The sequence below is a fragment of the Mya arenaria genome, chromosome 6, assembly GCF_026914265.1.
Source record: "Mya arenaria isolate MELC-2E11 chromosome 6, ASM2691426v1".
In the NCBI taxonomy this organism is placed as follows: domain Eukaryota; kingdom Metazoa; phylum Mollusca; class Bivalvia; order Myida; family Myidae; genus Mya; species Mya arenaria.
In genome coordinates this window covers 27550335-27573100 of record NC_069127.1, presented here as the reverse complement: position 1 = coordinate 27573100, position 22766 = coordinate 27550335, and the positions used below count along the sequence as shown (strand labels likewise).

Sequence of the window (22766 nt, the reverse complement as noted above, 5' to 3'; positions counted from 1 at the left end):
CTATATCAATGTATAACTATTAAGTTATAACATGTAGACTTATAATGTACACTTGAATATTATACTGCATTCATGTATGGAAAATATGAGTGCCATCATACTTTACTTATAGATGGCCAACTGTTCAATGATATTCCCATAATTGTAATACAGGTTTATACATAAGTATTCAATGATCAATCAAGTGTGTTACTTTTGGTTGCCATGGAAACCATACATTCCTAAAATCATAAATATTTTATCAATGTAACACAAAGAAATATATTCTTTGAATGAAAATGAAAACATAAAACTTCAACTTATACATGCCAATCTGTTTATAGCAAGACACAAACTATAACTTTTGCTGAAACACACACAGAAAGTGTTCTCAATATAAAGTAACCTATTTCAACTTTGTTTTTTGGCCTTTGAATAGCATTCTTTTGCAACTAATGGCAAAGGGCATGTTGTGTTTTTAGCATGATCCGATCTGCAAAAGTCTCTTATTACATCATGCAAGTACCATTGCCTTTCAGCATTTATTCCCTCACCAAAGATCTGCTCTGGTAGAACACAAACATCCACTTGGCAGGTTTTCATTATGTTAATTTTCTCCTCAGGGGCATCAACAAACTTCCTTACTCTTACAATCCAGGCTCGTTAGATGACACCTCAAATGAATGGTATTTCGAAATGTTCTTCAATGGTTTGAACATGCCTTTGAAGAAGGTGCTCCAGTCATAGAACAACACTGGTTTGCTGTTGCCATCAACAATTTGGGGTATGTTGTGGCCATTACGGGATGACATTGCTACTGTGGAAGCCACCTCCTGTTTTGAAGAAAAGCATTACATGATGAATGAATTTCAGGCAGAATTGATCCAATATGACATATTATAGTGTCACCTTAGTGCAAGAACTCAATATCTGCTACTATTTCTACATGCAGTTATTGTGTTATTGCTCTATGGTGATAATAATGAGCAGTGCTCTTGCACAATGAAATGCCTACATGAAGTATATAACATCAGTGAATTTATCAATTACTTATTATATCTAAATATACATGATAATACATGAACTTATTTCATATAATTATCAATTTAATATAACACAAGTCATATATTAATTTTTTCAACTATAAAAAATGCCATTTTGTTCATGCCACTTCTTATTAGTTTATAACTGTATTAAAAAGAAGGAAATCAATAAATCTTGAAACATGTGTAAGTAATTTATGTCAATAATTGTTTTAAAATATTGGTGTGGTAAAAATCTAACTCCCTGAATACCTAAACTGTCTCTGCATCCATGTGTCTCCATCTGTTTTTCCAAACTCCAAAATGCCAATCGCATGAAAACTTGGTGTGGCCGGCTAGCATCAGTGAGTACTGGATTGTCTCATGCCCTCCTGGAATAGAATAGTTAATTGTTAATAAGATCTCTTTATTTTAAATTAAACACTGAATTCTATCTGTTGTTTATTTTTTAACTCAGGCCAACCTTAAAAAATTTCTTGTTTGGAGTAACCCTACCCAGATTTTTTAAGGTGGGTAGGTAGGTAGGTTTTTTTTTTTTTTTTTTTCTCCAACGACAACTGGATCTTGTGTACAGTACATTCACTACATAACACTAGTTATTCAAGGCATTGTAATAAACTTTTGAACAACAAACATCTTAACTTCTGATCCTTTATTTTTTTAATTTCAAAGAATTTCAATCTACTTAAGACTGACACAGAGATGAACTCAACAAAACAAACTTATGACACTCAAGATAAGCAAACGAAAATGTGAAACAAATTGGTTTACATACAATCATACAATGGCTTTGTGTACTTGTAGTTCACTTGATTTTACATTGTAAAATGTTTTTTTATGTTTTACCAAATAAAATCAATTCTATCGGAATTTTGTGTTAGCTATTTCACAATCATGAAGGTATATTTCATCATTCTCCATTTAAATATCAAATACATCGTACCATGTGTAGTCGACATTGAATTTTCTTACAAAGTTGTTTTTAATTTTTTTATTTAAGTAATTTATTGTCACACAAAACATAATTTCGTTCGGTTCACGTTCGACAAACTTGCAGTCAGCCATGTTTTCGAAACGCTCATTGCGATCAGCGATAAAAACCGAAGCACTACGAGTGTGTCTACAAATCGAAAAGAACCGAAACAGAAGAAAAGAGCAGAAACAGAAAATAGAAGCGGAAAGGCGCTGAAAAAAAATTCGCGGATCAAAATGCCAAAAAAAATTTGAGTCGGCAACGATTTTTATGGGTCGGTCGCGTTACTCCAAACAAGAAATTTTTTATTTTAGGCCTCAAGTACAACAAATTAAAAGCTTTTAAAGCTATACATCTGTTTCACTCATCTATAGTGTTACTGGAAACCTTTTGAGATAGTTAAAAAGCAATAACATAATATTGTTTACATCATGAAACATATTTTATTTTTCCACTAAAACACAACAACTCTCACCAGTCAATGTTCTCCACACAGCATAACCAAGAACTGCATTATTTTTGTTTTGTCCTTGGCAATTGTCAAAGTGGAACTGGGCATGTTCCTCACCTAGGCCGTAGTTTTCAAGGTAATGGTGGAGGTAGCTGACAACTGTGTTTGCTCCTTTGCCTGGGGCAACACCCTCACACCAAGGTAAAACACCTGTTTCTCTGAAAAATATTTATCCGTCTTATCACTATTCTTAATCATCACCATCATCAGCAACAGAAGAAAAATTTAACAGCACCAGCATTCAACATTAATACAAAAAACATTTCTCATAACTATTAACATTTAGCAAATAAATGTATACACATCCAATTCCAGATTTTGATATGTACATGATGGCTTTTGACCAATGGAAATGTTACATTCTTAATCAGTTTGTTTGAATGAAGTAAAACATTTATTGCTAAGAAGTGCTCCTTCAATTCTCAATTATTAACATTTGACATCAGGACATCTTCTAATGACAGAGAACATTTTGCAATTTTAAACTGTAAAAAAGGGAATTCAGATTTATATATAAGTAGTGAGTCATTATGAATAAGCTTACCAGATCCTTCACAGCAAACTCCAAATACCTCACATCTCCTGGCAGTTTTGAAATACAGGGGTCCAACCTGTAATAGATAAAAGCTTGACAACATAAATTTGACAACAGTATTTGGTAATTGGAACAAGCATTTTATTCTAAAGATTCAATTTTTTATCATGTAAAAAGAATTCTAACATAAACACTTTACATTCAATAAATACACTATGAAGCCATTTCAGTTGAAACATACATTTACTGCAGTAAACCTAAGGCACTCACAAGTATGATACATCATGCAAATTACTGCACAATAAATCCTTTAAAAAAGATTATCTCTTGCAATAAATTGTTAACTTCAGAAAAAAAATCAATTTCCTTGTACAGTACTTGATAGAAAAAAATTAACTCACCTGTTGGCTATGATGTGGAATATGAACCTGCTGTGCAAAGTCCCAGCTGTAGTGGACGGTTGCATCTAAGGAACATGATATGGCACCTAAAATATATATTTTTCACAATTTATATTGATGGCCTAGAAGGAAATATATAAGTAATATAAAATGATCTGATGGGTATCTTTTCATTCTGTTTCAGAATATTATCCATGTTTTGAATATTTATACGCTCAAAGTTTACATGTATATACAAGCATAACAGGCATGAAAAAAAGCTTCGGTAAAATGTAAAAGTCACTATTATTGATGCAGATGGACATTCTAAAAACTGATAACTCAATATCCAGCATGTCAATTAAAATAAATCAATAGAATTTTACGTATTATATTTTAATTTTAAGACTAGAAAATCTTGAGGCATGCCATAGACAGCTAAAACTATAGCGCATAGAAATTTATTAACCAAAGCACACCTTCAACTGTAATGTTTTCACTACATGTAACTTTAGAGTCATCACACTGTATTCTATATTGCTCCCTCTGATGTCTAGCACTTTCAACATGACTTTCCAGGGCTTTTTCTATAGTACCCACGGGTCCGACTATCGGACCCATTCCCAAAGCAAAATATAAGATATTTTTCCCAATCTTCAGAAAAAAATCCCAAACAAAAAAAAAAAAAAAAAAAAATATATATTTTTTTTTTTTCAGAAATTCTTTTTACCTGTACTGGTTCATTTTCAACATCCTAATAAATTATGTGATGTGAAGTTTTTTTAGTAATTGAACTCAGAAATCATTGTTTTCATTACATTCAGAGATATGAAATATTATCTGTCATGATTTATTGCAATAGATATTTACACCCCAAGGATTGATATTTCAGCCATTGTGGGTCTTTTAAAGGGAAAATAAACGAATATTAAATCATTTCCTAATTCACAGGAGACTAGACAGCTATTTCTTTTCACTGTAAAATTTCCCAATTTCCGCATTTTCACGACGCAAAATTTCCCAAAATGTCTAGGGTCTTTTTCCCAAAATGGTCAGAAAAAGCCCTGCTTTCATATTCATCAAGAAGTGTCATTTTATCATCTTCAGAAAGGGCACCACTTTGTGAAATATTACAAGAAAAGGTTTGGCATCTAAAACACAAGTCTGTTTTTGGTTTCGCTAAGACAATATGTGGGCACAACTCCCGCCATACTCTGGTAAAAGTACTAAGACTAATACTTCTTGCACCATCTATTTTTTCATATTCCACATGAATGTCTGCTTGTGACTTATCAGATGGCAACAACAACACTACCATTGCGGTGGTTTGGAAGTCTTCCGGGAAGGGGCATTGCATTGTCAGATGCATAGCAGATGAGGAACTTTCTTATGTTTTCTCTTTCCTCAAATGTGATAGCATTATGAGGTAGTCTTTTGGTATTACCATGAGTCCTAGCAATCAATCCATCATTGTCAAGAGACCGACCAATTTGTTTTAGTTTCTCCTTTCCGATGTTGTATGCAAAACAGAATACTTCACGGCAAACCAACTCCCTTTATATAAAACTTCTGACTGGGCCTAACCCTCGCCTGCCGTTTATGTTTACTACTGTCAGTTTGTTGGCCATTTTTTCTGTGGCACAACATGGCTGATTTAATAACAAGATCAAGTTCATCTGTCTGCATACCAGCTGAATACATACGTAAGTCAGAAATATCATTACCATTCACAACTTGACTGCATGGTTTGCCATAGTTTTTTACACTTGCAGGTCTGAGCAAAGAAATCATCTGTTTTCTTTCTCTGTCTTAAATCCTCATCAGAGGGTTCTAAATCATGGTCAAAGCTTTCACAATGAACAGTCTATGTATTACATACATCATCTGATTCATCATTGACAGAATTACTTTCATGGCTAGAATCATTTTCTGAATCAGACCACTGACCTATAAACAAAGGATTGGCAACTGCCCCATATCGGTGAAACGATAAGAAATGATAATTTACCCACAATCCTTAGCGCGCGCTCGGCAAATATCGGAAAATTCCGCCGAATCTCCGATCGGTGATTAACGGCGATCTTCGGTTATTTCCGCCAACTCTGCTAATAATGCCTTGTTCGTTATAGATTTAATTATAATTAATAACTGTGTTTTTAATCAGATTCAATATGACTATTATCAACTCAAATGAAAGTACCGCGCTTTTGAGTCAATTTTAATTAATGTTTTCCTACATGTATATATTCGGCCGATGTCTGACGTCTGGAAAATGACCACACGGTAAGATCTTGGAATGAAATCCCGCTGCACGCGTGAGTTTGAGATTATCGCATTAACACAGATGAGAGTTGCCAATCCATGTTTATAGGTCCATGATCAGACTGACTAAATTCTATCTCACTTGCACCAGGGGCCGTGATTACGAACGGTCTCAAGTATGAGTCTGGACTCACACTCACTTATTACAGACTCTATTTTTTTAACGGTGTTTACAAAGAGACTCAGACTCAGACTCTGACTCAAATCATTGAGACTGAGTCTGAAAACGTGAGTCTACTACGTAGCTGTCTCACGTGAAGTAAATATCAACTGTCATGGCGGACAGACAACTTGACAGATATTACCGGTATCGTAGATTTAGGTTGCCTCGTCGACCGCGTGTATTTACCGACAGAAACAACCCTTTAGAGATTTTAGATGTAGAGAGTGTCCGGAAAAGATATAGATTTTTTCCGGACTCAATCATGATATTAGTTGGAATCGTGGAGCCAACGATCGGTACAGCGACGATGAGGAGCAACCCGCTCCCCCCTCTCCTGACGGTATTGTGCTGCCTTCAGTTTTTTGCAACCGGAGCGCATCACATCGTAATTGCACAGGCTCATGGCGTGTCCAGGTCGGCTGTCGGCAAGGCAATTCATGCCGTATCTGTTATCCTTGCAGGACTAATAAACAGATACGTTAAATTTCCAACGGGGTTGGAAATTGAAAGTGTAAAACGAAAGTTTTACAGTGTCGCCGGTAAGTTTGGCTTTTTCTTGTTTTGATGTACTTCTTTGCTGATTTCACAGCCAAATATTTTGAGGTGACTCAGACGGAAATGTCATTTTATTGATTTGGATTTCTTTCTGTTTATTTTTTGAAGTTATGATGAGCAATATCGTATTTGTGGATTTATTAAAAGAATCAATCACAACAAAGACACTAAATTTATGATGACAAAGCATGTGGACTTAAACATTTATTTTTGTGGACATTCTATGTTGTAACGTTTGTGGATTTTTTTTAATGCACCAGCCAGTCAATTGTAACCACGGCCCCCGAGGTCCGGGGATAGCCGGGGAAATGGACCGTGTTTTTACCTATCATGTGGCCCCGCAGTGTCGGGTGAATGCAGTGGTTTTGTCTTCGCTTCAAATATAGCGGTGAATGGGCCTTACCTAGGGTCCCTTGGATGCAGGGGCATTTGGCGGGGATTTACCATCTGTTCATCCCCGTAGGGCGGAGATTTTAGCCTGGTTGGCGGGACCGAAAGTCAACGTCCCAGCTATTCCCCAGACCAGGGGAGGGGGGCCGTGGTTACAATTGACTGGAACATAACTTTGGAGTGTGTTTTTAAAGATTGTGCCTGGTGGATAAATGTACCATTATGAGAAGTTTATGCTACTGTACAGATTAATATTAATTAGTTTTTGATTTGAAACAATGTAATAAAATTATGTTGTTTTTGGTCAATTACTGATAATTCAACAATTCAACCCAGCTAATTTATAGTACTGAAGGTGCCATAAATGGATTACAGGATTTGTGTGTAAAGTGTGGTAAGTTTTTTACTTTTGAAATAACTATCATATTTCTATTCAGTATTTGATAAAATTTGTATTTTTCCATACAAGGTTTCCCAAATGTAGTTGGAGCAGTTGATGGCACTCATGTCAAGATACAGGCACCACCAGACAACGAGGCAGATTATGTGAATAGAAAGGGCTATCATTCCCTGAATGTACAGGTATAAAAATATTAATTTTATATGTTTTCGATTCATTTTGGAAATCTTTTTCTGAAACCAATACTTGTTCCTATGTTGAAGCTTGTTTTAACATTAAAAACTGTTGGTCAAGAAACAAAACAAATCATATTTGGATTCTTCATCTAGGATCTAATAATGGTGGAAATATGGTCACTAACTTGTACTTGTTATCTTTCAGATGGTATGTGATGCAAATTACAGGATAACTGATGTTATTGCTAAATGGCCGGGATCTGTGCATGACAGTCGAATGTTCTCGGAGGGGATGTTGTGCCAGAAGTTGGAGACTGGTAAGTGCATTTGACTTAGATGAAGCTGCAGGTTTATGATGTGATAACATGAATACTTCCATACGTATACAGTAACCCTGTTTGCTAATAACATTTGCTGATTCTGCGATTGGTTCACAAATTTATGATACTGTGTGTGTGTTTACTGATATTACCAACTTCAGTCCTGAACTGTATGAAATATTGAATGAAATTTTCTTATTTTTTTTTTTATGTACGAACCAAAGTGAAAACATCAAAATATGAATATAAAATAAGTCGGTTTTTAAAAGTATTACAGATAAGTGATATGAATGTTTCTCTTCGCAGGACAAATTGATGGACTGCTGCTTGGGGACAGTGGGTACCCATGTCGAAAATACCTCATGACACCCTATGCGAATCCTAGAAATCTGTCGGAGGAAAGGTATTGATAAAAAATCAAGTATATTCATTGATAATTGTTTTCTATCACATCAGTGAATATCAGATGATATTTTACCTGTATAATTATGATCTCATACATCTGTCTCTTTTTTTGTTCACATAATGTTTATTTAGCAATGCATTTTAATAAAAAATAAATGACATCAGTGGTCCATTTCAAGTTTTTTGGTCAGTCGGACCTGCCCAGAAGTATCATATGGAATGTTGACGTCCTATAATATGGACAACTGACGTCCTGCATTATGAACTGCTTACGTCATAAAACTGGTGAATGTTGCTGGCAAATTTCACGACATTTATCATTGATCACAATCCAAGGAAATGATATTAAAAGTAAATTTTGTGCAGCCTTTAAGTATTTCTGATATTTTCAGATTCAACACAGCTTTGTGCCGCACCAGAGTGCTCATAGAACAAACATTTGGAATGCTGAAGAGGCGCTTCGCAGTACTGAAATACGGAATAAGAACGACACCAGACAGAGCGGCTGTTTATGTTGCCTCATGTGCAATGTTGCACAACTTTGGTTTTGAGCATGGAGATGTGTATGGACGCCAAACATACGAGGATGATGACATGCCACAAGTGGACAACCAAGGTGTTGATGTTAATGGGCGGACCCAAAGGGATTATATTACCCAAAGGCACTTTGCTGTTTGAACAATCACCCTGTCAATCATTTGTCATTGTTGTACGTGTATATTTTCATATTTCAGTTAAACAGTTACTAACTATTTAAGAAATAAGCAGAAAACATCTAATTTTTATAAACTTAAATATAAGATTCTGCGATCTAATTTTTGTCAGCATTTTTACATAACTTGTTTCCATGGATTTTCAAAAATTGGCTCGTTCCAAGATAAAAAATAATAGTTTTCAAAACGTTCAATCTGTGAGAGTGCAGCTTTAATATCTTTGATAATACCAATTATTGAATGTAATATGCAAGGCTACTTAACAGGGATATGCATTGAAGACAACAGGTTCCTTTAAGACATTAACTGGCTATATTTATCTATAGATGAATTGAAAAAAAACAAAAACTTTTATACTTTATGTAGCTGTAAGTCCATGTTTAACATGTTTAACAATAGGAGAAACTACATAAAACATGTGCTATACATTTAATGGCAAAAGTGTAAGTTGTGGATATCACTTTGAACATCTATCAACGATTGTATTTATTATTCATTAACACATAAATAAATGTCAGTTTAACAAACAATTCATTATAACTATGTAACTTTACCAAATGGAAGACTGATAATAACACAACATTAACAATCAGATATTACAGTAAAGTGAGGTTCCATAATGAAATGAAATGAAAAACAATATTATACAATTATGTTATCTGAATTGTTACAGATTGTTTTTGATTTTTTATGCTCTTTTGCAATAGTTTATAAGCAATAAGGGATATTTTCAACTTCATTTAAACAGTAACATTCAGTTTCATGGTGTGTATTGAGTAAAGAATGTATACTGTTTATGTCATATCACAGTTCTGTTATTGATTTGTAAAAGATATTGACCAGCATTATTTCTCATCTTTGTTTTTGTAATGGTTTGCTTAACACAATATGGATTTTAGCAAAATTTGCTCTGCTCACTTTTACTGTAACAGTTATTTTGCACATTTTGTTCATCATAATGCATGAGTGTAATTCTTTCTGAAACTGTTGCATGAGTCCACTCAGTCAAATTTACACAATTTTTCATCAGTTGTTTTTGAGTTGTATTGAACAAAGTAAAACTTCATGAAATTATTGTAAGATATGATATATCTACAGTAATACCCCATATAATACCAATGACTAAAATAACATAGACATTCAAGTTGAAACAATAAATGTATTACAATTTAATCAATAAATGTAGACTTATTCCTATTACACAAATAAGATTTTTTGATTGTAAATACTTTCCATCAAAATGATTTTAGATACATCATCAGAGAAAATACTTCTACATACTTAATAATAAAGGATAATTTCCATCTCAATAACACATGTTGTATATGTTGAAGAACAAATGAGTAGCTCAAATTGATATTACGGTAAATGATTGGTGAATGCTAAAATATTTACTATGGTCTACTTAAGTCATAGTATGAAGAAATAACTTGTTAAATGTTCATTTCTTTCAAATTAAACTCAGTATCTTTCATTAAATAAATTATTTTAGACATCTATTCATCCTTTTTGGAATATTAAAACAATATCATGGAGTGTGGTAAATATTATCTAGGAGTAAGAGTGGATCTTTAAAGCTGCACTGTCACAGTTTGAACAAGTTTTTTTATTTTTTATCTTGGAACGAGCCAATTTTTGTGAAAATCCAAGGGAACCAGTTATGTGAGATTCATGACAAAAATTAGTTCCCATATTTTTATAATCAAGTGCAAAAATTGATATTTTATGCATTTAAGCCATGAAATATTAATTTTCGAACAGAAATATTGAAATCTATGATATAATTAAAGACAAAACATGAAAAAGTTGTAAAAATGGTAAATGTGTGAGAGTGCAGCTTTAACAATTTATACTGCATTCAAAAAGAGATCTTATGAAAAATTGTAACTTTCATTTCCTAATCCTGGAAAAGTAATGTTGAAATCCATGTTAGCATTTCGCATGGCATTCTCCAGAACAGATTTTTTCAATTGGAAAAGTTCACGTTGTTGAGCTATTTTTAAATCTAAAAGTTCAATCTCCTTTCTTGCTCTGCAAACTTCAAGGTCATGAAGCTCCTCGGTGAGCTCAATCCTATCCATGCACTTCCTACGACCTATGAAGAAATTGTATATTTTTGTTTTTAAGTTTATACATTTATAATGTACACAACAAAAATGCAAATATTCCTTAGCATGGATTATAATGAAAGCAAATTTACTCTAAAAACATGCATATATTGCTGTTGATGATTTGAAAATGAAATAAGGCATTAAGACCACCAATGTTGAAAAAAAATATATCTTTCAAATGCAAAAGGCAGTTAACAACTGAAATTAATATGTTTTCTTTTTTAACCAAATTTCATCTGCATCCATATCATTTCGTGTAAGTGTTTAATATTTATGATTTGACTGATATACATATATATCCTATGTTCCTGATTTTGTGTTAAATATGAATATACCGTTGAAAATGTACTCATAGAAACATATCAAAACAATGAGTTATACAAATGGTTTACGTTTCTTTGTATTTGTCTGCATCACTCTGGGTTCATCTGGGTGTTCATGGGACACACTTGGATGTTCAATGGCATGAACTGACACTGTTTCTTGATGCGTGCTGATGTGCTTACTCTCTGTCACTGAAATGTTCATGCAAAGTTACAGTGATGTATAAGAAAATGTGTAAAACTTACTCTCATATTAGATTATGAAAAGTAATTGGACAGAACATAGAGTACCGAGCAGTACCACTTGTGAAGACATTGACAATTTTGACCACTTTCTTTCTTTAGAAAACATTCTAACCCCCTTTAGGATGCTATACTACATCTCAACTGGAGGCAATGGTAACATACTATAAAACTACTGTGTACAAAAACTAAACATCACTTCAATTGATATCATTCTACATGTAGAAATTGAAGATGAGAGAAGAAGGTAACTAACAAGAGCTGTCATAAGACTCGACAAACCCAAAACACAATATCAGGAAAGGTCTCTATAAACTCTTCCTATATACCAAGTTTGGTCACAATATGTAGACCCTTTCTTAGGTTATTCAATACCAACCCTTTTTCTATTAATAATATTAAGTCAATCGAAGGAAGGATATTAGACTTATAAGGGAAAATCACTAAATCCCAAAATTTACCTTAAAACTTTAACCAGACGCCGACGCTGGGACGAGTAGTATAGCCCTCCTTATTCTTTAACATTGATTATAAGAATGGTGCCCTAAAAAAAAATCATGACTATCATTTATCAAGACAAACTGAACTTTAATATAAAAGGCCTCATAAAAGTATATTATAAGACTCTTACTTGGGGCTTGTTGCACAACCAAATCTGCAACACTGGCAGCATCTTCCACAGGCTCTATCACTGAAAATAAGATTTGTTTCCCTATTAATGGTTCTTATAGCTACAAAACATCATGCAATACAGTGTAAACTAGATTGTGCCATGTTAAATGTTTTTTTACATTGTTTCCATTATATCATTTTACTTCCATTATGGGAATTATTATGTTAAAAGGTAACATCTATGATTGAAGCAGTTGCACATTACCATTATTTTAACAGGATAAAAAAATGGCTGAAACATATAATTCAATTAACTGATACATTCAGCAATTCTTCAAAGGGGTACCTCCAGATTCTATCCCGCCTGGGATCCCTATGAGTTGGGGCTTGTCCTTCAGAAATTCAAGGACAATTTCCTCTGCCAGTGTTATCTTGCCAACTGGACCGCCACCAGTGGCCATGTTTTCGTTATACTTTTTCTTGGCTAAAAGAATAATGGATTCTTTATACTGATGTTTAAATACATAAATAATTGAATGTAAAGCTTTACTGAATTTCCACCATGATATAATTCAAAGATTTTACTCTAAGACTTTGCACATATGAAGTGTTTTGATTAGATAATAATGTATTATTAATTATGAAAATCTGTATAATATACCAGTGATAAGTATCAAAACATTTATTACATTATACCTCTACTTTTCACATTCTGGAACAATTTCTTAACCTCTGCAGGTGTCCGCTTTACATTGCTTGATCTGCAATTGAAATGGCCACCCTTCAGATTAATCTTTTTTTTTTATAATGAACAGGAAATATTTTACAAGTACTTAAAATAATATAAATAAATTAATTCCACTTCCAACATAGATTCTATATAAATACAAGCAGTCAGAATTTCTGCAAGAAAATACTTTCCCAGAAGAGAAACATATTCAAATGAGACAAATGAGGTCTTTCAAACCACCTTAAAGCAGCAGGTACATGTAATGCTGTATGCTGTTAAAATCCTATTGCTCATAAAAGAAGTTCTTTAATGCAGACTTTGTATTGATATTTATACACTCATTGCGTTAAATTTAAGATGAAAATAGCCACTGAAAGCTTAATCATTTAAGGTATCCCGGAACAACCTATTTTCGACCACAACCTATTTTCGACCGCCTCCTGAAAATGGGTAAAACACTTCTATTTTGCGTCACTTCCGGTAAAAATAAGCTCCAATTGTTAACCATAACAGTAAAACTGTCAGAAAACTTCATTTGAAAAAGAATGGGAATGGTAGTGTTAAAAAAACTTAAGTTATACTTGAAACAACACCAATTTATCACTTTTAATTAATGCCAAATTATACCCTTCGTATAAAATGATTTCACATGTAAAATACTTCTTTAAAATCGTGTTGTTTTTGTTTGCCAGATCTTACATATCTACCAAAGCCTAAAACCTATGCCCTATTGTTTTCTAAGTATAGTGCACAACATTAAAAGCGCATCAAAATATGATATGTTGCTTATTCTAAAATTAATGAAATTCCTCTACAGGTAACTATATTGAATTGCATTTGGGAGCTCAGTTACCATAAAATTAAACATATTGCAGCCTAGGCAGGTCATATGAGGCTCATTCAGAGTTGGACCAGTGATAACAGGGTTCATGATGGGTGAATTTATCATTTTGTACCCATGTGAAAGCCATTAGAAAGGATGATGCATTCCTTTGCCACTCTTGTGGTGGTAAGTCACTAAAAAGTGACTGTATGGCAAATATGTAAATATCTAAGAACTTTTTTTTAAACTAAAATACATTAAACAGTTTAAACAAGTTATACAAATTAAAATAAAAAATATTGTGCACAAACTTTTGTTGCGAAGTATAGTTAAAGGTCATGGTCGAAAGCATGTTGTATCTAGGTCAAATACAACATGTGACAGCCGCCATTTTGGATTCAAAATGTAAACAACAGACGATTGAAACAGATTTTATTTTTTTGTTTTTTGAAAGATGAATGATTGCTTTAAATGGTACACACAAACATTTATTTTTTATTATCACTTATTTATGATACAAATGTAAATAATCCTTAGGCTGTCGAAAACCCGTTGTTCCGGGATAACGTTTAACCAGCTTATCTAACTTACGCATTCAAGTCATCGGCCACCTTATTCCAGGCGGCCGACTTTTCTTTGAATGTGATTCCGTCGGCAAATCCTCCGTATAACACGTCGTACTGTTCAATCACTAGCCGCACGGCACACAGTCGCTCTTTTTCATCCCAGGTCGTCCTTTGTTTTTCTAGCGACATTTTACATCAAACACAGCCGACAGTCACTCAGGAGCTTGCATTGTACAGGTATCTGATTTTGACTACATTGGTAATATGCGTCTAGAAATTCTGAGCAAAGTTCAAGAACGATAACGCTTGAAAAAGTAAACAATGGCCGCTTACGTTCATGCAAGTATAAATATTGCGGAATCGGACTCAGGCTCAACGTTGAGAATGAGTCAGAGACTGTTTGAAATCATGTAATATTCGACAAGCTCAGCTGAGTCTGGACTTGGACTCAGGTGCTGAGACTGAGTCCAACTTTCAGACTCAGTCTTGAGACTGTTCGTAATCACGGCCCCAGGGGCCGTGATTACGAACGGTCTCAAGTATGAGTCTGGACTCACACTCACTTATTACAGACTCTATTTTTTTAACGGTGTTTACAAAGAGACTCAGACTCAGACTCTGACTCAAATCATTGAGACTGAGTCTGAAAACGTGAGTCTACTACGTAGCTGTCTCACGTGAAGTAAATATCAACTGTCATGGCGGACAGACAACTTGACAGATATTACCGGTATCGTAGATTTAGGTTGCCTCGTCGACCGCGTGTATTTACCGACAGAAACAACCCTTTAGAGATTTTAGATGTAGAGAGTGTCCGGAAAAGATATAGATTTTTTCCGGACTCAATCATGATATTAGTTGGAATCGTGGAGCCAACGATCGGTACAGCGACGATGAGGAGCAACCCGCTCCCCCCTCTCCTGACGGTATTGTGCTGCCTTCAGTTTTTTGCAACCGGAGCGCATCACATCGTAATTGCACAGGCTCATGGCGTGTCCAGGTCGGCTGTCGGCAAGGCAATTCATGCCGTATCTGTTATCCTTGCAGGACTAATAAACAGATACGTTAAATTTCCAACGGGGTTGGAAATTGAAAGTGTAAAACGAAAGTTTTACAGTGTCGCCGGTAAGTTTGGCTTTTTCTTGTTTTGATGTACTTCTTTGCTGATTTCACAGCCAAATATTTTGAGGTGACTCAGACGGAAATGTCATTTTATTGATTTGGATTTCTTTCTGTTTATTTTTTGAAGTTATGATGAGCAATATCGTATTTGTGGATTTATTAAAAGAATCAATCACAACAAAGACACTAAATTTATGATGACAAAGCATGTGGACTTAAACATTTATTTTTGTGGACATTCTATGTTGTAACGTTTGTGGATTTTTTTTAATGCACCAGCCAGTCAATTGTAACCACGGCCCCCGAGGTCCGGGGATAGCCGGGGAAATGGACCGTGTTTTTACCTATCATGTGGCCCCGCAGTGTCGGGTGAATGCAGTGGTTTTGTCTTCGCTTCAAATATAGCGGTGAATGGGCCTTACCTAGGGTCCCTTGGATGCAGGGGCATTTGGCGGGGATTTACCATCTGTTCATCCCCGTAGGGCGGAGATTTTAGCCTGGTTGGCGGGACCGAAAGTCAACGTCCCAGCTATTCCCCAGACCAGGGGAGGGGGGCCGTGGTTACAATTGACTGGAACATAACTTTGGAGTGTGTTTTTAAAGATTGTGCCTGGTGGATAAATGTACCATTATGAGAAGTTTATGCTACTGTACAGATTAATATTAATTAGTTTTTTATTTGAAACAATGTAATAAAATTATGTTGTTTTTGGTCAATTACTGATAATTCAACAATTCAACCCAGCTAATTTATAGTACTGAAGGTGCCATAAATGGATTACAGGATTTGTGTGTAAAGTGTGGTAAGTTTTTTACTTTTGAAATAACTATCATATTTCTATTCAGTATTTGATAAAATTTGTATTTTTCCATACAAGGTTTCCCAAATGTAGTTGGAGCAGTTGATGGCACTCATGTCAAGATACAGGCACCACCAGACAACGAGGCAGATTATGTGAATAGAAAGGGCTATCATTCCCTGAATGTACAGGTATAAAAATATTAATTTTATATGTTTTCGATTCATTTTGGAAATCTTTTTCTGAAACCAATACTTGTTCCTATGTTGAAGCTTGTTTTAACATTAAAAACTGTTGGTCAAGAAACAAAACAAATCATATTTGGATTCTTCATCTAGGATCTAATAATGGTGGAAATATGGTCACTAACTTGTACTTGTTATCTTTCAGATGGTATGTGATGCAAATTACAGGATAACTGATGTTATTGCTAAATGGCCGGGATCTGTGCATGACAGTCGAATGTTCTCGGAGGGGATGTTGTGCCAGAAGTTGGAGACTGGTAAGTGCATTTGACTTAGATGAAGCTGCAGGTTTATGATGTGATAACATGAATACTTCCATACGTATACAGTAACCCTGTTTGCTAATAACATTTGCTGATTCTGCGATTGGTTCACAAATTTATGATACTGTGTGTGTGTTTACTGATATTACCAACTTCAGTCCTGAACTGTATGAAATATTGAATGAAATTTTCTTATTTTTTTTTTTATGTACGAACCAAAGTGAAAACATCAAAATATGAATATAAAATAAGTCGGTTTTTAAAAGTATTACAGATAAGTGATATGAATGTTTCTCTTCGCAGGACAAATTGATGGACTGCTGCTTGGGGACAGTGGGTACCCATGTCGAAAATACCTCATGACACCCTATGCGAATCCTAGAAATCTGTCGGAGGAAAGGTATTGATAAAAAATCAAGTATAGTCATTGATAATTGTTTTCTATCACATCAGTGAATATCAGATGATATTTTACCTGTATAATTATGATCTCATACATCTGTCTCTTTTTTGTTCACATAATGTTTATTTAGCAATGCATTTTAATAAAAAATAAATGACATCAGTGGTCCATTTCAAGTTTTTTGGTCAGTCGGACCTGCCCAGAAGTATCATATGGAATGTTGACGTCCTATAATATGGACAACTGACGTCCTGCATTATGAACTGCTTACGTCATAAAACTGGTGAATGTTGCTGGCAAATTTCACGACATTTATCATTGATCACAATCCAAGGAAATGATATTAAAAGTAAATTTTGTGCAGCCTTTAAGTATTTCTGATATTTTCAGATTCAACACAGCTTTGTGCCGCACCAGAGTGCTCATAGAACAAACATTTGGAATGCTGAAGAGGCGCTTCGCAGTACTGAAATACGGAATAAGAACGACACCAGACAGAGCGGCTGTTTATGTTGCCTCATGTGCAATGTTGCACAACTTTGGTTTTGAGCATGGAGATGTGTATGGACGCCAAACATACGAGGATGATGACATGCCACAAGTGGACAACCAAGGTGTTGATGTTAATGGGCGGACCCAAAGGGATTATATTACCCAAAGGCACTTTGCTGTTTGAACAATCACCCTGTCAATCATTTGTCATTGTTGTACGTGTATATTTTCATATTTCAGTTAAACAGTTACTAACTATTTAAGAAATAAGCAGAAAACATCTAATTTTTATAAACTTAAATATAAGATTCTGCGATCTAATTTTTGTCAGCATTTTTACATAACTTGTTTCCATGGATTTTCAAAAATTGGCTCGTTCCAAGATAAAAAATAATAGTTTTCAAAACGTTCAATCTGTGAGAGTGCAGCTTTAATATCTTTGATAATACCAATTATTGAATGTAATATGCAAGGCTACTTAACAGGGATATGCATTGAAGACAACAGGTTCCTTTAAGACATTAACTGGCTATATTTATCTATAGATGAATTGAAAAAAAACAAAAACTTTTATACTTTATGTAGCTGTAAGTCCATGTTTAACATGTTTAACAATAGGAGAAACTACATAAAACATGTGCTATACATTTAATGGCAAAAGTGTAAGTTGTGGATATCACTTTGAACATCTATCAACGATTGTATTTATTATTCATTAACACATAAATAAATGTCAGTTTAACAAACAATTCATTATAACTATGTAACTTTACCAAATGGAAGACTGATAATAACACAACATTAACAATCAGATATTACAGTAAAGTGAGGTTCCATAATGAAATGAAATGAAAAACAATATTATACAATTATGTTATCTGAATTGTTACAGATTGTTTTTGATTTTTTATGCTCTTTTGCAATAGTTTATAAGCAATAAGGGATATTTTCAACTTCATTTAAACAGTAACATTCAGTTTCATGGTGTGTATTGAGTAAAGAATGTATACTGTTTATGTCATATCACAGTTCTGTTATTGATTTGTAAAAGATATTGACCAGCATTATTTCTCATCTTTGTTTTTGTAATGGTTTGCTTAACACAATATGGATTTTAGCAAAATTTGCTCTGCTCACTTTTACTGTAACAGTTATTTTGCACATTTTGTTCATCATAATGCATGAGTGTAATTCTTTCTGAAACTGTTGCATGAGTCCACTCAGTCAAATTTACACAATTTTTCATCAGTTGTTTTTGAGTTGTATTGAACAAAGTAAAACTTCATGAAATTATTGTAAGATATGATATATCTACAGTAATACCCCATATAATACCAATGACTAAAATAACATAGACATTCAAGTTGAAACAATAAATGTATTACAATTTAATCAATAAATGTAGACTTATTCCTATTACACAAATAAGATTTTTTGATTGTAAATACTTTCCATCAAAATGATTTTAGATACATCATCAGAGAAAATACTTCTACATACTTAATAATAAAGGATAATTTCCATCTCAATAACACATGTTGTATATGTTGAAGAACAAATGAGTAGCTCAAATTGATATTACGGTAAATGATTGGTGAATGCTAAAATATTTACTATGGTCTACTTAAGTCATAGTATGAAGAAATAACTTGTTAAATGTTCATTTCTTTCAAATTAAACTCAGTATCTTTCATTAAATAAATTATTTTAGACATCTATTCATCCTTTTTGGAATATTAAAACAATATCATGGAGTGTGGTAAATATTATCTAGGAGTAAGAGTGGATCTTTAAAGCTGCACTGTCACAGTTTGAACAAGTTTTTTTATTTTTTATCTTGGAACGAGCCAATTTTTGTGAAAATCCAAGGGAACCAGTTATGTGAGATTCATGACAAAAATTAGTTCCCATATTTTTATAATCAAGTGCAAAAATTGATATTTTATGCATTTAAGCCATGAAATATTAATTTTCGAACAGAAATATTGAAATCTATGATATAATTAAAGACAAAACATGAAAAAGTTGTAAAAATGGTAAATGTGTGAGAGTGCAGCTTTAACAATTTATACTGCATTCAAAAAGAGATCTTATGAAAAATTGTAACTTTCATTTCCTAATCCTGGAAAAGTAATGTTGAAATCCATGTTAGCATTTCGCATGGCATTCTCCAGAACAGATTTTTTCAATTGGAAAAGTTCACGTTGTTGAGCTATTTTTAAATCTAAAAGTTCAATCTCCTTTCTTGCTCTGCAAACTTCAAGGTCATGAAGCTCCTCGGTGAGCTCAATCCTATCCATGCACTTCCTACGACCTATGAAGAAATTGTATATTTTTGTTTTTAAGTTTATACATTTATAATGTACACAACAAAAATGCAAATATTCCTTAGCATGGATTATAATGAAAGCAAATTTACTCTAAAAACATGCATATATTGCTGTTGATGATTTGAAAATGAAATAAGGCATTAAGACCACCAATGTTGAAAAAAAATATATCTTTCAAATGCAAAAGGCAGTTAACAACTGAAATTAATATGTTTTCTTTTTTAACCAAATTTCATCTGCATCCATATCATTTCGTGTAAGTGTTTAATATTTATGATTTGACTGATATACATATATATCCTATGTTCCTGATTTTGTGTTAAATATGAATATACCGTTGAAAATGTACTCATAGAAACATATCAAAACAATGAGTTATACAAATGGTTTACGTTTCTTTGTATTTGTCTGCATCACTCTGGGTTCATCTGGGTGTTCATGGGACACACTTGGATGTTCAATGGCATGAACTGACACTGTTTCTTGATGCGTGCTGATGTGCTTACTCTCTGTCACTGAAATGTTCATGCAAAGTTACAGTGATGTATAAGAAAATGTGTAAAACTTACTCTCATATTAGATTATGAAAAGTAATTGGACAGAACATAGAGTACCGAGCAGTACCACTTGTGAAGACATTGACAATTTTGACCACTTTCTTTCTTTAGAAAACATTCTAACCCCCTTTAGGATGCTATACTACATCTCAACTGGAGGCAATGGTAACATACTATAAAACTACTGTGTACAAAAACTAAACATCACTTCAATTGATATCATTCTACATGTAGAAATTGAAGATGAGAGAAGAAGGTAACTAACAAGAGCTGTCATAAGACTCGACAAACCCAAAACACAATATCAGGAAAGGTCTCTATAAACTCTTCCTATATACCAAGTTTGGTCACAATATGTAGACCCTTTCTTAGGTTATTCAATACCAACCCTTTTTCTATTAATAATATTAAGTCAATCGAAGGAAGGATATTAGACTTATAAGGGAAAATCACTAAATCCCAAAATTTACCTTAAAACTTTAACCAGACGCCGACGCTGGGACGAGTAGTATAGCCCTCCTTATTCTTTAACATTGATTATAAGAATGGTGCCCTAAAAAAAAATCATGACTATCATTTATCAAGACAAACTGAACTTTAATATAAAAGGCCTCATAAAAGTATATTATAAGACTCTTACTTGGGGCTTGTTGCACAACCAAATCTGCAACACTGGCAGCATCTTCCACAGGCTCTATCACTGAAAATAAGATTTGTTTCCCTATTAATGGTTCTTATAGCTACAAAACATCATGCAATACAGTGTAAACTAGATTGTGCCATGTTAAATGTTTTTTTACATTGTTTCCATTATATCATTTTACTTCCATTATGGGAATTATTATGTTAAAAGGTAACATCTATGATTGAAGCAGTTGCACATTACCATTATTTTAACAGGATAAAAAAATGGCTGAAACATATAATTCAATTAACTGATACATTCAGCAATTCTTCAAAGGGGTACCTCCAGATTCTATCCCGCCTGGGATCCCTATGAGTTGGGGCTTGTCCTTCAGAAATTCAAGGACAATTTCCTCTGCCAGTGTTATCTTGCCAACTGGACCGCCACCAGTGGCCATGTTTTCGTTATACTTTTTCTTGGCTAAAAGAATAATGGATTCTTTATACTGATGTTTAAATACATAAATAATTGAATGTAAAGCTTTACTGAATTTCCACCATGATATAATTCAAAGATTTTACTCTAAGACTTTGCACATATGAAGTGTTTTGATTAGATAATAATGTATTATTAATTATGAAAATCTGTATAATATACCAGTGATAAGTATCAAAACATTTATTACATTATACCTCTACTTTTCACATTCTGGAACAATTTCTTAACCTCTGCAGGTGTCCGCTTTACATTGCTTGATCTGCAATTGAAATGGCCACCCTTCAGATTAATCTTTTTTTTTTATAATGAACAGGAAATATTTTACAAGTACTTAAAATAATATAAATAAATTAATTCCACTTCCAACATAGATTCTATATAAATACAAGCAGTCAGAATTTCTGCAAGAAAATACTTTCCCAGAAGAGAAACATATTCAAATGAGACAAATGAGGTCTTTCAAACCACCTTAAAGCAGCAGGTACATGTAATGCTGTATGCTGTTAAAATCCTATTGCTCATAAAAGAAGTTCTTTAATGCAGACTTTGTATTGATATTTATACACTCATTGCGTTAAATTTAAGATGAAAATAGCCACTGAAAGCTTAATCATTTAAGGTATCCCGGAACAACCTATTTTCGACCACAACCTATTTTCGACCGCCTCCTGAAAATGGGTAAAACACTTCTATTTTGCGTCACTTCCGGTAAAAATAAGCTCCAATTGTTAACCATAACAGTAAAACTGTCAGAAAACTTCATTTGAAAAAGAATGGGAATGGTAGTGTTAAAAAAACTTAAGTTATACTTGAAACAACACCAATTTATCACTTTTAATTAATGCCAAATTATACCCTTCGTATAAAATGATTTCACATGTAAAATACTTCTTTAAAATCGTGTTGTTTTTGTTTGCCAGATCTTACATATCTACCAAAGCCTAAAACCTATGCCCTATTGTTTTCTAAGTATAGTGCACAACATTAAAAGCGCATCAAAATATGATATGTTGCTTATTCTAAAATTAATGAAATTCCTCTACAGGTAACTATATTGAATTGCATTTGGGAGCTCAGTTACCATAAAATTAAACATATTGCAGCCTAGGCAGGTCATATGAGGCTCATTCAGAGTTGGACCAGTGATAACAGGGTTCA

General features: G+C 33.6%; 4 protein-coding genes and 1 pseudogene across 4 annotated transcripts; 2 read left to right on the top strand and 3 right to left on the bottom strand.

The window, feature by feature from the left end:
* Nucleotides 1-626: 626 nt before the first annotated feature.
* Nucleotides 627-4739, bottom strand: LOC128237671 (uncharacterized; annotated as a pseudogene).
* A 1294-nt stretch (nt 4740-6033) lies between these two features.
* On the top strand, nt 6034-9700 carry LOC128236652 (putative nuclease HARBI1). Its single transcript, XM_052951660.1, has 5 exons — nt 6034-6445; nt 7321-7433; nt 7633-7744; nt 8054-8150; nt 8545-9700. The coding sequence occupies exons 1-5, from the start codon at nt 6169-6171 to the stop codon at nt 8828-8830; spliced, it is 885 nt and encodes a 294-aa protein (XP_052807620.1). The 5' UTR covers nt 6034-6168; the 3' UTR covers nt 8831-9700.
* Nucleotides 9701-10609: 909 nt separating this feature from the next.
* On the bottom strand, nt 10610-13577 carry LOC128236653 (uncharacterized). Its single transcript, XM_052951662.1, has 6 exons — nt 13512-13577; nt 12851-12915; nt 12501-12638; nt 12174-12233; nt 11369-11491; nt 10610-10960 (listed from the first exon to the last, which is right to left on the bottom strand). The coding sequence occupies exons 3-6, from the start codon at nt 12613-12615 to the stop codon at nt 10737-10739; spliced, it is 522 nt and encodes a 173-aa protein (XP_052807622.1). The 5' UTR covers nt 12616-12638; nt 12851-12915; nt 13512-13577; the 3' UTR covers nt 10610-10736.
* A 1409-nt stretch (nt 13578-14986) lies between these two features.
* Nucleotides 14987-18652, top strand: LOC128236632 (putative nuclease HARBI1). Its single transcript, XM_052951614.1, has 5 exons — nt 14987-15398; nt 16274-16386; nt 16586-16697; nt 17007-17103; nt 17497-18652. The coding sequence occupies exons 1-5, from the start codon at nt 15122-15124 to the stop codon at nt 17780-17782; spliced, it is 885 nt and encodes a 294-aa protein (XP_052807574.1). The 5' UTR covers nt 14987-15121; the 3' UTR covers nt 17783-18652.
* A 909-nt stretch (nt 18653-19561) lies between these two features.
* On the bottom strand, nt 19562-22529 carry LOC128236634 (uncharacterized). Its single transcript, XM_052951615.1, has 6 exons — nt 22464-22529; nt 21803-21867; nt 21453-21590; nt 21126-21185; nt 20321-20443; nt 19562-19912 (listed from the first exon to the last, which is right to left on the bottom strand). The coding sequence occupies exons 3-6, from the start codon at nt 21565-21567 to the stop codon at nt 19689-19691; spliced, it is 522 nt and encodes a 173-aa protein (XP_052807575.1). The 5' UTR covers nt 21568-21590; nt 21803-21867; nt 22464-22529; the 3' UTR covers nt 19562-19688.
* Nucleotides 22530-22766: the final 237 nt, after the last annotated feature.